At 47.0% G+C, this 16,167-nt stretch overlaps 1 protein-coding gene across 1 annotated transcript in view; it reads right to left on the reverse strand.

Moving 5' to 3' along the window:
• Positions 1-16,167, reverse strand: part of galntl6 (polypeptide N-acetylgalactosaminyltransferase like 6) — a gene marked incomplete at its 5' end in the record, with an annotated part of 862,172 nt that overhangs the window by 206,548 nt on the left and 639,457 nt on the right. Inside the window, one exon of the mRNA XM_078213889.1 lies at positions 3,392-3,575. Within this exon, the coding sequence (XP_078070015.1) occupies positions 3,392-3,575 (184 nt within the window). The remainder of the gene's footprint in view (positions 1-3,391; positions 3,576-16,167) is intronic.

Genomic DNA, 16,167 nt, shown 5'->3' on the forward strand with positions numbered 1-16,167 from the left:
GAGGAATACACAGCAGAGCTTTCCGCATGACTGACTTTCAAAAGAGTCCAGCCTCGGGACAGCTAACGTGTGTAAGCTTTCCACCAACAGCTGTTACAAGATTCAATGAAGCAAAGTTTTGGCAGCTTGTGTGAGTTGCTGCTACCCGCATATCAAAGTTATCTGGAAAGTATTGCAATGTGCCGGCCTCGCTGTCTTAGGCAAAATCTTTAATTTATTTTGGATGGCCCGTTTCCTACTGAGGTCACAGGAGATCATTATTCCCTTCTTCTGATCTACACACTTGTAGAGAGGAGGGTGAAGGAGAGGGGGAAAGTGGGAGGGAATAGTAGGGGGAGCAAGATGAGTGAGGGAATTGGAGGCAGAGGAAAATGAGGAGGTAGAGGCTAGGGAGGGAATTGGAGGAGGAAGGGCTGGGTAAGGGAGAGGAGGGAAGGGGAGGCAGGGGAAGGTGAGGGAGTAGGGACTAGGGAGGGAATGGGAGGTGGAAGGGGTGGGTAAGACAGTTTAAGACAGAGTTGAGGAGGAACTTCTTCTCCCAGAGGGTGGTGAATCTCTGGAATTCTCTGCCCACTGAGGTGGTGGAGGCTACCTCGCTGAATATGTTTAAAGCGCGGATGGATGGATTCCTGATCGGTAAGGGAATTAAGGGTTATGGGGATCAGGCGGGTAAGTGGTACTGATCCACGTCAGATCAGCCATGATCTTATTGAATGGCGGGGCAGGCTCGAGGGGCTAGATGGCCTACTCCTGCTCCTATTTCTTATGTTCTTATGTAAGGGGAAAGGGAGGTGGAGGAGGGTGAGGGGGAAGAGGATAGGGAAGGAATGGTTGGAGGAAGGGGACGGTGAGGGAGAGGAGGGAACAGAAGGAATGGGAGGAGTAGGAGGAGAGGGAGTAGAGGATAGGGAAGGAATGGGAGGAGGAAGGGGTGGGTGAAGGAGAGGAGGAAGAGGAGGGAATGGAGGGAATAGGAGGAGGGTGAGGGAATAGAGGATAGGGAGGGTATGGGAGGAGGAAGGTGTCGGTAAGAGAGAGGAGGGAAGGGGATGTGGAGGAGGGTGAGGGGAAGAGTATAGGGAAGGAATAGTTGGAGGAAGGGGACGGTGAGGGAGAGGAGGGAACGGAGAGAATGGGAGGAGGAGGGGAGTGAGGGAGTAGGGGGTGGGGTGAATGGGAGGTGGAAGGGGTGGGTGAAGAAGAGGAAGGGTCCGTGAGGAAGGGGAGGGAATGGAGGGATTGATAGGAGGAGGAGGGTGAGGAAGGTCAGGGAGTAAAGTGGGAAGGAGGAGGGTGAGGATGAGGAGGGTGAAGGAGGGCAGGATGGGAATGAGAGTGGAGGATGGTGATGGGGTGGGGACAGGGAAGGAAGGAGTCACTCACCTGATGAAGGAGCAACACTGCGAAAACTCGTGATACTTAATAAACCTGTTGGACTTTAACCTGGGACTTCTTACTGTAAATAGTTGAATGCATAGGGTGGGATTTACCAAACAATCTGCCTCCTGCCTCCTGCAGTGACAGGAGGTGGCCGCTATTGGCTGACAGTGGGATCTCCCGGTTCCGCCATTAGAGTCATAGAGGTTTACAGCATGGAAACAGGCCCTTCCGCCCAACTTGTCCATGGCCACCTTTTTTGTTTAAAACCCCTAAGCTAATCCCAATTGCCCGCATTTGGCCGTTGTCAAAGGAGTTTGCCATTGAATGCACCCCTTGCTGCTGTGAAGCCCATGGTGAGAGTATGCCATAGGTGGGACTGGAAGATCCTATTGGTGTGATCGGCCAAAAAGTCCCGGCCATAGTTTCAGACTGTTGTTGAAAATAGAATGGTATGCTTGGGTGGAGATGTTGAATAAAGGGTAATGTTAATGTAAGATACAAATGATGATAGAATTATAGAATCCCTACAGTGCAGAAAGAGGCCATTCTGTCCATTGAGTCTGCATCAACAACAACCCCACCCAGGCCCTATCCCTAGCTAGTCCTGACACTAAGGAGCAATGTGGCACAGCCAATCCACTGAACCTGCAGTGTGGGATGAAACCGGAGCACCCAAAGGAAACCCACGCAGACACGGGGAGAACGTGCAAACTCCACACAGATAGTGACCCGAGCTGGGAATCGAACCCGGGTCCCTGGTGCTTTGAGGCAGCAGCATTAACCATTGTGCCACCCTAATATACCAATAACATCAGTTAGTATTGTGTTAGAGACTTGAGAGAGAGAGGTTGGAACCATGCCTAGGAGCACCATGCATACTCTATAACTTGCGTAGATGTGGTACTAATAAACAAGTGTTAAGCAGATACCAGAGTGCATCTACAGACTGTCTAGTCACCAGACCCAGGGTCCACAGAGAGATCACCTCAGAGCACACTGAAGGTTAACAGAAGATTTGATGCAAGTTATGGAGGATTTTGAAAGAGTAAGGAGCAACTGTTTCCATTAATTGTAGCATCGGAAAAGATAATCGGCAAGAACGCTGAATTATTCAGAGCTGGAAAACACTATCTGAAAGGACAATGGAAGCTGGCTCTCTGTTGGAGCATTACACTTTTTGCCATTCCCCTGCCTTCTCCCCATAGCCCTGCACATTCTTCCTTTGCACTTAACGATCCAGTTCCCTCTCGAAATGTCTGGATTAAGTCTGCCTCCACCGCACTCTTGGGCAGCGCATTCCAGATCCAAACCACTCGCTTGGTGAAAAGGATTTTCCTCATTTCGCCACTGACCCTTCCATCTTAAATCGACCTGGATCCTTCCTTCAAGGGAACAATTTTGTTTTTCCTTGGAAAGAGAGAATTTGTCAGGTTCTGGAGAAAGGGTGAGGGGGGTTTAGGATGATTTGAATGGCAGAGCTGGCCGTACGGCCTCATCTGTGCTGTATGTTTCTAGGATCTGAAGGCTGTTTCTGGGGGAAATGAATGAAAAATAATCATGAGAAAAATTAGAATTGAAGTACTGAGATGGCATAAAAAGACCACAGATCTTGTCAAAAAACAAACTACTTTATGTAAGTGTAACATTCTCCCTCTAAAATTCTGTCCTCAGAATGTTTAAAGTTTATTTATTCATGTTACATGTAGGCTTACATTAACACTGCAATGAAGTTACTGTGAAAATTTACTAGTCGCCACACTCCGGCGCCTGTTCAGGTACACTAAGGAGCAATTTAGCATGGCTAATCCACCTTTCGGACTGTGGGAGGAAGCCGGAGCACCCGGTGGAAACCCAGACACAGGGAGAACGCGCAGACTCCGCACAGACTGTGATCCAAGCCGGGAATCGAACCCGGGTCCCTGACGCTGTGAGGCAGCAGTGCTAACCACTGTGCCACCATGCTGCCCGGCTGCTGCCTTACTTAACCTCTGGCCTCTGCCGTGTTACTTACTCAAACGGGTCGCTGGGGTCAGCCCTCTGGAGCTCAGGTGGGATGGGGATGCGCTTGTAGTACATCTCCCAGTCGAAGGCTCCCCTCATGGCGTCCCCGGCCTGCATCTCGTAGCCAAAGTGGTTGTGGTCAATGACGTCGATCATCGGGCAGACGATCGTCCTGCGGTCCTGCGCGATCTGGTCTGAAAGACGAAAGGGGGACGTCATGAAGAAAAACATTGTTAGCCAAGCCCATCCATCATAACACACTCTACTTTAGCCTCAGAGGACTCTGTGACATTGCCTGCCTCCAGCTCCCCGCTGTCCTCGGCTCTTCACAACTGTTCACTCCACAACCACCCCACTGCGTGGAATTGGACAATTGTGTGGCTGACCACTGATGGGATTTCTTTTAAAGTAGGCCTCCTCCAGCGAGGACAGGTGAAACCTCAGCCATTCCCATCCCTGTCGCTGAGGCTGCCTAAACTGTTCCAAATCTGTCAAGCAAACGGATTGCCGATTCCTCATAAAATACCACAGTCACACGGCATTTCAACATCAAAATTAAACATTTTGAAGCTTACATTAAAGGCTAGCACCATCCCAACACCAGAATCACAGAAGGCAAGAAAAAACACTTGAACTGTGGTACAATAGGCTGAATGGCCTAGTCTTGTTTCCATGTTGCTTTATTCAAACAGCAACAACCATATAGTTCAGAGGTACTGATCTAAACTATGTGTCAGAAGTTTGCGAGGTGAGGATGAGCACTTGAATTATCAGAATATTCAAGGGTCGGGGAAAAGGGGAGACGATGGCCTAGCGATATTCTCGCTAGGCTATTAATCCAGAATATCAGCTAATGTTTGGGGACCTGGGTTCGAATCCCGCCACAGCAGATGGTGGAATTTGAACTCAATAAAAAAAGTCTGCAATTAGGAATCTACTGATGACCATGAAACCATTGTCGATTGTCGGGAAAACCCATCTGGTTCACTAATGTCCTTTAGGGAAGGACATCTGCCGTCCTTACCTGGTCTGCCCTACATGTGACTCCAGAGCCACAGCAATGTGGTTCATAGAATCCCTACAGTGCAGAAGGAGGCCATTTGGCCTATGAAGCCTGCACTGACAACAATCCCACCCAGGCCCTATCCTTGTAATCTCATATATTTACCCTGATAATCCCCCTGACACTAATGGACAATTTATCATGGCCAATCCACCTAACCCGCACATCTTTGGACTGTGGGAGGAAACCCATACAGACACGGGGAGAATGTACAGACAGTGACCCAAGCCAGGAATCGAACCAAGTCCCCTGATGCTGTGAGGCACACTAGGCACAAACTGTGCCACTGTGCCATACTTGACTCTCAATTGCCCTTGGGCAACTAGGAATGGGCAATAAATGCTGGCCCAGCCAGTGATGCCCATGTCCCATGAATGAATAAAAAAAGCGCAGGAAAATGGGATTAGTGCACCTTAAGTGGTAGGTATTGTTGGTGCAAAGGGCCTTCTTTGCACAGTATGACTCTATGGGCCCGATTTTACTATTGCGTCGTGCCCGTTTTCGGGCGTGAAAATTTGGTAAAGTTGGGCGTGAGGCCATTAACGCAATCCGTGCCCGCGTCCGCGCAAATGCCCACTTTACCAAGGCCTGAAAATGGCCGTGGTCTGAATCGCGCCTGAAATGGGTGCAACGGTGATTTAAATGCATTTGCATACATTTAAATTGAATTAATGTACTGCCCGCCCAACTTTACCTGCATTTCCCCCTTTACCACCGCGTTTGCGCATCCAGATTCAGCGCGAAACAGGCGTGCTTGGCAAAGGTCTGTTTCGGGCCCTCCAGCTGCTGAAGAGGTAAGTTCAGAGCTTCCAACGTCTCTCTGACTCAGATCAGTGGTGGAGGGGGGAGAGAGGTGGGTCAGATATATCTCTGGTGGGGGTGGGGGGGGGGGGCAGGGGAGAGGGAGGAGGGAGGCCAGATGGATCCCTGGTGGGATGGGGGGGCGGGGGCGGCAGGGGGCTGTCCGCTGCCACTCTGTGGGCAATCGGGGGGGGGGGGGCAAGGGGGGCAGAGGGTCGCGATCAGTCTGGGTAGCGGGAGGGGGGGGTGGTGGGTGGATAAGGGGGACAGTTATGTTGTGGAGATGGGGTGATATCTGTGGGGGCCATCACTCCTGGGCCGCTTTATCCGTTTTTTGCGGCCCGGGAGCAATGTGAGAGTGGCGCATTTTTCAAATTTTTTTCCTCACTGGGCATGTGCAGTTCAGAGCTCCGATCGTTTCGGGCGCGCGAAGCCCCGCCCACGACGTGATTTTTTTTTCAGGCTGAGTGCGTTTGGGGGCGCCTGAGAGCAGATTTCCAAATCGGATCTGAATTGCACCCAGATTCAGCACTCAGAATGAAAATGGTAAAATCAGGCCCGATGACTCTATGAGACTTGAATACATGAATCTTAGCGAAGAACCCCACGCCCAGAAGGAATAAAAAGATGGCAATAAGAATGCTGGTCTGAACCGCGTTTTTTCCCTACTGGGCAGTGAAGTACTGAGGAGGGTTTCCTTTCAGATGTGAAGATCCCATGTTTAACAAATAACCTGGCCACTTCCTTCACTGTTGCTTGTGGGAGCTTGCTGCATGCAGATTGGCTGTTGTCTTTTTTACATTGCTACGTTTCAAAGAATTCTTAATGGGTTGTAAAATACTTCCAGACATCCAGAGCCTTTGAAAGATGCTGCAGGAATGATAAAATATTTTTTTCTTTCTTTTTAGACCTCCATCTGCCCTTTGAATCCAGAAAGGATACAGGAAAATGACGGAAAGAAAGATGGTTGCGACTCCCTTAGCCAAATAGTTACCAAGGAAAGTTTAAGATTAAAACCATTTCTAACTCCTGGGCCGCTTTGGTACTGTTTCTTAAATCAGGAAATTGTTGGGGCAGCACGGTGACACAGTAGTTAGCACTGCTAGCTCACAGCGCCAGGGACCCGGGTTCAATTCCGGCCTCGAGTCACTGTCTGTGTGGAGATTGCACATTCTCCCCATGTCTGTGTGGGTTTCCTCCGGGTGCTCCGGTTTCCTCCCACAGTCCAAAGATGTGCGGGTTAGGTTGATTGGCCATTCTAAATTGACCCTAGTGTCAGGAGCTTAGCAGGGTAGATATGACAGGTTGCAGGAGTCGGCCTTGGTAGGATTGTGGTAGGTATAGAGTTGATGGGCCGAATGGCCTCCTTCGGTGCTGTGGGGATTCTATGAAAGATAGATAAGCGGGAAGTGAGGACGAGGGAGAAAGAGAAAGGGACACAAGAAAAGAAAAACACATGGCCCACCAGGTACCTCAGAAGATGCCTTGCCTCCGCACTCCACATCCTGCACCCCCAAGAATGCCCCAGGAAAGGACTGCATAGGAATTGGCAAGAATTACCTGGGAAGTTTAAACTTCTGATGGAAGATTAGTTGGATACCATCTGATACTCCAATTTAAATTGGAAATGTCAGATGGTTGCGACTCTCTTAGCCAAATAGTTACCTAGGATGGTTTAAGATTAAAACCATTTCTAACTCCTGGGCAGCTTTGGTACTGACCCCACCTGAACCCAAACTGGACCTCACGACCGCCATTCCCCCATCCTGCCCACTGCACCCTACCTACCCGACTACACTCCCCCACCTCCTGACCACTCAGGTTTCACCCACACGCTGATCGCCGTCAACCCCTGACTACCCTCATAACTCCCGCCCCACCCCCCTGGTAACAACTGCTCATCAATTTTTAAGTTGGTTACTCTTAGAATCTTAGAAACCCTACAGCACAGAAATCCTACAGCTTAGAAACCCTACAGCACTTACTGTTGTAAAGTAAGTGACAAAGGGAAAGCAGGCACTTATAGACCAGTTAGCCGAATTTCCATTGTTGGTAAATTGTTGTTTTACGCTCTAAAAATCAGGAAATTGTTCAAATCTATAATTAAAGATGGGGGTGACTGAATGTCTTGAAGATTTTCAGCTGATCACAAGTATGGGTTTGTGAAGAATAGGTCAGGCCTCATGAATCTGGTTAATTTTTTTTGAAGGGCTGACTAAAGTAGAACGCTGAACAGTAGTAGACTATGAATACTATTTACATGGACTTCCATAGAACCATAGAAACCCTACAGTGCAGAAAGAGCCCATTTGGCCCATTGAGTCTGCACCAACCACAATCCCACCCAGGCCCTACCCCCATATCCCTACATATTTACCCGCTAATCCCTCTAACCTACGCATCTCAGGACACTAAGGGGCAATTTTAGCGTGGCCAATCAACCTAACCCGCACATCTTTCCAGTAGAGTCATAGAGGTTTACAGCATGGAAACAGGCCCTTTGGCCCAACTTGTCCTTGCCGCCCTTTCTTTTTTAAACCCCTAAACTAATCCCAATTGCCAGCATTTGGCCCATATTCCTCTATACCCATCGTACCCATGTAACTATCTAAATGCTTTTTAAAAGATAAAATTGTACCCGCCTCTACTACTACCTCTGGCAGCTTGTTCCAGAAACTCACCACCCTCTGTGTGAAAAAAGTGCCCCTCTGGACACTTTTGTATTTCTCCCCTCTCACCTTAAACCTATGCCCTCTAGTTTTAGACTCCCCTACCTTTGGGAAAAGATATTGACTATCTAGCTGATCTGTGCCCCTCATTATTTTATCGACCACTATAAGATCACCCCCTCAGCCTCCTACGCTCCAGAGAAAAAACTCCCAGTCTATTCAGCCTCTCCTTATAACTCAATCCATGAAGTCCCGGGAGCATCCTAGTAAATCCTTTCTGCACTCTTTCTAGTTTAATAATATCCTTTCTATAATAGGGTGACCAGAATTGCACACAGTATTCCAAGTGTGGCCTTACCAATGTCTTGTACAACTTCAACAAGATATTCCAACTCCTGTATTCAATATTCTGACCGATGAAACCAAGCATGCCGAATGCCTTCTTCACCACTCTGTCCACCTGTGACTCCACTTTCAGGGAACTATGAACATGTACCCCGAGATCTCTTTGTTCTGTAACTCTCCCCAATGCCATACCATTAACTGAGTAAGTCCTGCCCTGGTTTAATCTCCCAAATGCATCAGCTCACATTTGTCTAAATTAAACTCCATCTGCCATTCGTCAGCCCACTGGCCCAATTGATCAAGATCCCGTTGCAATTGGAGATAACTTTCTTCACTGTCCACTATGCCACCAATCTTAGTGTCATCTGCAAACTTACTAACCATGCCTCCTATATTCTCATCCAAATCATTAATATAAATGACAAATAACAGTGGACCCAGCACTGATCCCTGAGGCACACCGCTGGTCACAAGCCTCCAGTTTGAAAAACAACTCTCTGCAACCACCCTCTGGCTTCTGTCAAGAAGCCAATTTTGTATCCATTTAGAAACCTCACCCTGGACCCCATGACATTTAACCTTATGCAACAACCTACCATGCGGTACCTTGTCAAAGGCCTTGCTAAAGTCCATGTAGACAACATCAACTGCACTGCCCTCATCTACCTTCTTGGTTACCCCTTCAAAAAACTCAATCAAATTTGTGAGACATGATTTTCCGCTCACAAAGCCATGCTGACTGTCCCGAATCAGTCCTTGCATATCTAAATGCCTGTAGATCCTGTCTCTCAAAATGCCTTCCAACATTTTACCCACCACAGATGTGAGGCTCACTGGCCTGTAGTTCCCAGGCTTTTCCCTGCAGCCCTTTTTAAACAAAGGCACAACATTTGCCATTCTCCAATCTTCAGGTACCTCACCTGTGACTATCGATGATTCAAATATCTCGGCTAGGGGACCCACAATGTCCTGGGATACACTTCATCAGGTCCCAGGGATTTATCTACCTGGATGCGCTCTAAGACTTCAAGCACCTCCTTCTCTGTAACTTGTACACTTCTCACGACATCACTATTTATTTCCCCAAGTTCGCTAACATCCATGCTTTTCTCAACAGTAAATACTGATGAGAAATATTCATTTAGGATCTCATCTCTTGTGGATCTGCACATAGATTACCTTGTTGATTCTTAAGAGGCCCTACTCTCTCCCTTGTTATTCTTTTGCCCTTTATGTATTTGTAGAAGCTCTTTGGATTTTCCTTTGCCTTATCTGCTAAAACAATCTCGTGTCCCCTTTTTGCCCTCCTGATTTATCTCTTAACTCTACTTCTACACCCTCTACACTCTTCAGGAGATTCACTTGATCCCAGCTGCCTATGCATGTCATGTGCCTCTTTCTTCTTCTTGACCAGGGCCTCAATATCCTGAGTCATCCAGGGTTCCCTACTTCTGCCAGCCTTGCCCTTCACTCTATGAGGAATGTGTTTACCCTGAAACACACTTTGAAAGCGTGCCACTTACCAGACATCCCTTTGCCTTCCCAATTAACTTTTGAAAGTTCCTGCCTGATACCATCAAAATTGGCCTTGCCCCAATTTAGAATATTAACTTTTGGGACAGACCTATCATTCTCCATAGCTATCTTAAAACCAATAGAACTATGGTCACTGGTTCCAATGTGATCCCTCACTAACACTTCTGTCCCCTGCCCTTCCTTATTTCCCAAGAGGAGGTCAAGTTTTGCCCCCTCTCTAGTCAGGCCATCCACATACTGAATGAGAAATTCCTCCTGAATACACTCAACAAATTTCTCTCCATCCAACCCTCTAATACTATGGCTGTTCCAGTCAATGTTGGGAAAGTTAAAATCTCTGACTATTACCACCCTATTTTTCTTGGAGCTATCTGTAATCTCCTTACATATTTGCTCCTCAATTTCCCACTGACTATTTGGGGGACTATAGTACTACCCTATCAAAGTGATTTCCCCCTTCTTATTTCTCAGTTCTACCCATCTCGACTCAGTGGCCGAACCCTCGGATATATCTCCTCTCACGACCGTGATGCTTTTCCTAATCAAAAGTGCAACTCCCCCTCCTCTTTTACCTCCTGTTCTATCTTTCCTATAGCATCTGTACCCTGGAACATTGAGCTGCCAGTCCTGTCCCTCCCTTAGCCATGTTTCAGTAATTGCTATAATATCCCAGTTCCACGTACCCATCCATGCCCTGAGTTCATCTGCCTTGTCCATCAGGCCTCTTGCATTGAAATAAATGCAGTTTAATCTGGACTTTCCTTGCTCTCTGTCTTGCTTTTGCCTGATCTGTCTGGTACTAGGATTACTGACACTGCCTTTACTACTTAATGTGCTCTCTTTAACTTCTGAGTTGTCCTCAAACTTCTCTTCTGTCTCCCTACTGCTTTGGATCCCACCCCCCTGCCAAACTAGTTTAAACTCTCCCAATTGGCTCTAGCAAATCTCCCTGCCAGGATGTTAGTCCCCCTCCAGTTCAGGTGTAACCCATCCTTCTTGAACAGGTCAGCCCTTCCCCAGAAAAGGTCCCAATGATCCAAAAATCTAAATCCCCGTCCCCTGCACCAGCTCTCAAGCCAGGCATTCATCTGCCTGATCCTCCTATTCCTACTCTCACTAGCACGTGGCAGCGGTAGTAGTCCTGAAATTACTACCTTCGAGGTCCTGCACTTTAGCCTTCTGCCTAACTCTCTATGTTCACATTTCAGGACCTCATCCCTTTTCCTACCTCTGTCGTTGGTACCAATATGTACAACGACCTCTGGCTGCTCCCCCTCCCCCTTAAGAATGTCCTGCAATCGCTCAGAGACGTCCTTGACCCTGGCACCAGGGAGGCAACACACCATCCTGGAGTCTCGATTGCGGCCACAGAAACGCCTGTCTGAGTCCCCTATTACTACTGCTCGCTTGCGCGTTGCCCGACCCTGTCCCACAGCAGAACCAGCTGTGGTGTCACAGGCCTGGCTGCTGCCGGTATCTTCCCCTGACAGGCTATCCCCCTCAACAGTATCCAAAACGATATACCTGTTTGAAAGGGGAACAGGCACAGGAGACTCCTGCACTACCTGCCTGCCTCCCCTGGCGGTCACCCATTTACCCTATCTGAACCTGTGGTGTGACAACCTCCCTGTAACTAGCGTCTGTCATATTCTCTGCCTCCTGTATGCTCAGTAAGAGTTTTAACAACACCAGGTTAAAGTCCAAAAGGTTTATTTGGTAGCAAATACCATTAGTTTTCGGAGCGCTGCTCCTTCGTCAGATGGAGTGGAAATCTGCTCTCAAACAAATCTGGTTTGAGAGCAGATTTCCACTCCATCTGACGAAGGAGCAGCGCTCCGAAAGCTAATGGTATTTGCTACCAAATAAACCTGTTGGACTTTAACCTGGTGTTGTTAAAACTCTTACTGTATTTACCCCAGTCCAACGCCGGCATCTCCACATCACGTATGCTCCGCAGTGCATCCACCTGCTGCTCCAACTGAACAATGCAGTCTGTGAGGAGCTGCAACTGGACGCACTTCCTGCAGACAAAGTTGTCAGGGAGACTAGATTGCTCCCTAATTGCCCACATCTGGCAGGAGGAACATGCCACTGCCCTAGCTGCCATATTGCCCTTATACAGGTAAAAGGATAAAAGAATCTCAACTCAACTCTCCCTTGCTTGTGGTCCTCCTGCCGACTTTTGTTTTGGTTAGAGGAGGAGGTAGGGAGGGAAACACTGAAGTAGTGTTTGGGGTTTAACTGTCCCTTCACAGCAGTTCCTCCACAAACCACCTTCTGGCTGCAGTGACTACACGTATGCAAATGTGACCTGCAACTGCCAATCACATTCGCCGCTCTGCTGCCCTCACCTGGACACTTGCCTTCACTCGAAGTAGGAAGATGTCTCTCGGAAACCCCTAGTAGGCATTTGATAAGGTGCCGCAGCAGAGGTTATCACAGAATCATAGAATCAGACAGCACGGAAGAGGCCTTTCGGCCCGCAATGACATATTATAAAAACCTGAACTCCCACCTAATCCTTTCTTCCAGCACTTGGCCCATAGCCCTGAATGCCATGATGTGCATCCTCCCAGGCAGTGCATTCCAGACCGTCACCAGCCTCTGGGTAAAAAAGCTTTTCCTCTCATCTCCCCTAAACCTCCTGTCCCTCACCTTGAACCTATGTCCCCTCGTGACTGACCCTTCAACTAAGGAGAACAGCTGCTCTTTATCCACCCTGTCCATGTCTCTCATAATCTTGAACACCTCAATCAGGCCACCCCTCAGTCTTCTCTGCTTCAACTAAAACAACCCAATCCTATGCAATCTCTCTTCATGACTTAAATGTTCCATCCCAGCCAGCATCCTGGTGAATCTCCTCTGCACCCCCTCTCGTGCAATCACATCCTTCTGATAATGTGGCGACCAGAACTGCACACAGTACTCCAGCTGTGTTCTGTGCAACTCCAACATGACTTCTCTGCTTTTGTAATCTAATACTCTCTAAAGTTGAGCTCATAAAATTGTCGGTAAATTATTCACCTGACATTATAGGATTAGGGGTTTGGTCATGGTCTTATTGAATGTGTTATGCTCAACAAGTCAGATTCCAGACTGAAATCCATCTCACCAATCGTAATCCAGTTTCTTTTTCTGTTGTGGAAATGGACTTATCAGTCTGTGAATATTTTTCACTGCAGTTTGCTAAGTCAGTAAACATGACGGATACGGCCCCTGACTGAATGTCATGCCAACAAAAGCAAAGATGCAACAGCAAAGGGGGACTTCCTCACTCCTTTTCCACTCAAAGACAGGACAAGAGGTGAGGTTGTCCACAGCTAATTTAAAAGGTAAGTGACTGAGAAAAACATTCTGCTCCGGAAACTGGTTTCAATCACAGCTGATGGTGCCAATGCTGGATGTCAATTCAGGATTTGTTGCAGAAATGATTCTGAATTCCCTTCCTTTGTCAACCATCTTATCCATGATGTGGAGATGCCGGCGTTGGACTGGGGTGGGCACAGTAAGAAGTCTCACAACACCAGGTTAAAGTCCAACAGGTTTATTTGGTATCACCAGCTTTCGGAGCACTGCCCCTTCATCAGGTGAGTGGAGAGTTGGTTTCACAAACAGGGCCTATATAGACAGAGACTCAATTGAAAGATAATGGTTGGAATGTGAGTCTTTACAGGCAATCAAGTCATTACAGGTACAGACAATGCAAGTGGAGAGAGGGATAATCACAGGTTAAAGAGGTGTGAATTATCCTGGCTTGAGACAATTCACTAATAAATAAACTTTAAACTTAAAAAGAAATACTGGAGATGAGGTAGTACTGATGCTATTGGACAGGATGGGGCAGTGGGAGGTCACATGACAAAACTTCCAAGGACACATCCAACTGGGAGAGATGATAGCATAAAGGTAATGTCACTGGACCAGTAATCCAGGGGTAGCTGCTGACGATTAAATAATGTAGTCAAACAAAAACATAAATATTGCTGAAAAAAGTGACATGTCAAAGCTTTCTGTCTTGCACCCATCAGGACATTTCAAAAGAATACTGATATAAGGGGAAACCAACAATGTCTAGTGTCTGAGAAGAAAATGCTGGTTGGTTGACAAGTGGACTCTGATTGGTATAGGTGCTGCCATGGAGACTGTAACAGTTGATGGTGACTGACAGTTAATTGCCAAACATTGTTTGAAATTTAATAGATCAAGGTATTACCATGAGGAATGAATCAGCAAATAGTGGTCACTTTCTTTGTTTAGCTGAAATAGTTGCAATGTGTGTACCTGTTCTTCCTGTCTGCAAAGAGCAGGACCCTGAGTATTGATACATGGAGCTTCCAGGACACATAAATGCACCGCACTGCGAGCCAGATTAACAATCTTAAATTGGCTGTCAGCGTAATTCTGAGCAAATATTCAACTGCATAACCACATCTAATGTTGGGCACTGCGTTTCGAGTTTTTCAAGCATGTTGGTTGGCTACAGCCTGTACCTTGCCTGTTGCAAACAGCGGCTGTGGCATACTGTTTGATGTGATCACAATTTTGGGATATGTGGCATATAGCTGGCATCACACTGGCACTGAAATTCACATACCACATTACTCGTTTGTGTAATAAACTTTTTGGTTTCACTGTCGCATGCTGTTAATGAAGAATACCACTCATGTTGCATAGTCGCAGCGTGAAACAGCTAGCTTCACCCATTGCAGTGTTAATTTAAGCCTACTTGTGACAGTAATAAATAAACTTTAAGAATTTAAAACTTTAAACTTTAAAACCATTCCAGGGTAATCTGAGGTAAAGTGGTAGAGGCGGGTACAATTTTGTCTCTTAAAAAGCATTTAGACAGTTACATGGGTAACTAAAAGAGAAAATGCTGGAAAATCTCAGCAGGTCTGGCAGCATCTGTAAGGAGAGAAAAGAGCTGATGTTTCTCTTTTCTCTCCTTACAGATGCTGCCAGACCTGCTGAGATTTTCCAGCATTTTCTCTTTTGGTTTCAGATTCCAGCATCTGCAGTAATTTGCTTTTATCCAGTTACATGGGTAAGATGGGTGTAGAGGGATAGGGGCCAAATGCAGGCAATTGGGACTAGCTTAGTGGTAAAAAAAAAATGGCAGCATGGACAAGTTGGGCCGAAGGGCCTGGTCCCATGCTGTAAACCGCTATGACTCTATGACTCTAATTGCCTTCTCAATTGTCAGCCGGCATGCTTCAGACTCCCGCGTGTGACCACTCACCGTAATGTTGCATGTGAGCGTAATGACAGCAGGACGCACACCCAACGTCATCTCCTGTGATTTCACGCACTTCTGGGTTGGGTGTGCACCCCTCGATCAACGTAAAAATCTGGCCCATAAGTTCAACGAATATTGATTCATTCAATGGTGGCAGGTATAGGTGTATCCATGATATAGTGCTACAATGCAAATATCTACGGCTCCCTTAAATGGAACATTGGTGAAAAGGCTGGCAATGTCAAATGGGCACATGGACACACCATTGTCATTGACGTGCAAGCCCTGTCTGGTCTTTGCAATTGAGAAAACTTGCCTAATCAATTCATCCAACCATTTGGCCAATTCATGCAGGAGCCAGTCAGAGACATAGTATTGTGCAATGAGTTGGGATTAATTGATAACCTTACAGTGAAGGCACCCCGAGGTAGCAGCGAACACAATGGGCGGGGTTTTCTGGTCATGCTCACCCCAAAATTGGAACATCCCGTCGGAGGTCAACGGACCTTTACATGGTCCGCCCCCCCCACCTGCAATGATTCCCATGGTGGGCAGGAGGGGAAATTCCCCCCAATATGATTGAATTTTACATACAGTTTGAGGGAGAAAAGAATGTGTCCGAGACTAGTATACTAAACTGTAATCAGGGCAATTATGAGGGCGTGAAAGTGAAGCTAGCTTGAGTGAACTGTCAAATGTGCTTTAGGGATAGATCAATAGATTTTCAGTGGCAGACATATAAAGGGACATTTCAGAATACACAGAAGAGACATATTCCAATGAGAAAGAAACATTCCAAGGCGAGGACCTGTCATCAATGTTAAACTTAAAGACAAATGGCAGGACAGGAATATTATAAAGAATATAAAGAACATCAAAGAATTTCTAAAAGATTGATAAGGAAGGAAAAACTAGAGTACAAGAGATAGTTGGCCAGTGATAAAAAGACGGATGGTAAGAGTTTCTATAGATATTTCAGTAAGAAATGAGTTAACAGAGTGTGTGTTGGAAATGTGTCTGGAGAATGGAAAGTAGGGCAATGGTGGATGAAAATGGGAAGAACGTGCAGACTCCACACAGATAGTGACCCAAGCCGGGAGTTGAACTCAGAGCACTGGCGCTGTGAGGCAGCAGTG

Source organism: Mustelus asterias, chromosome 6, assembly GCF_964213995.1.
Source record: "Mustelus asterias chromosome 6, sMusAst1.hap1.1, whole genome shotgun sequence".
Lineage (NCBI taxonomy): Eukaryota > Metazoa > Chordata > Chondrichthyes > Carcharhiniformes > Triakidae > Mustelus > Mustelus asterias.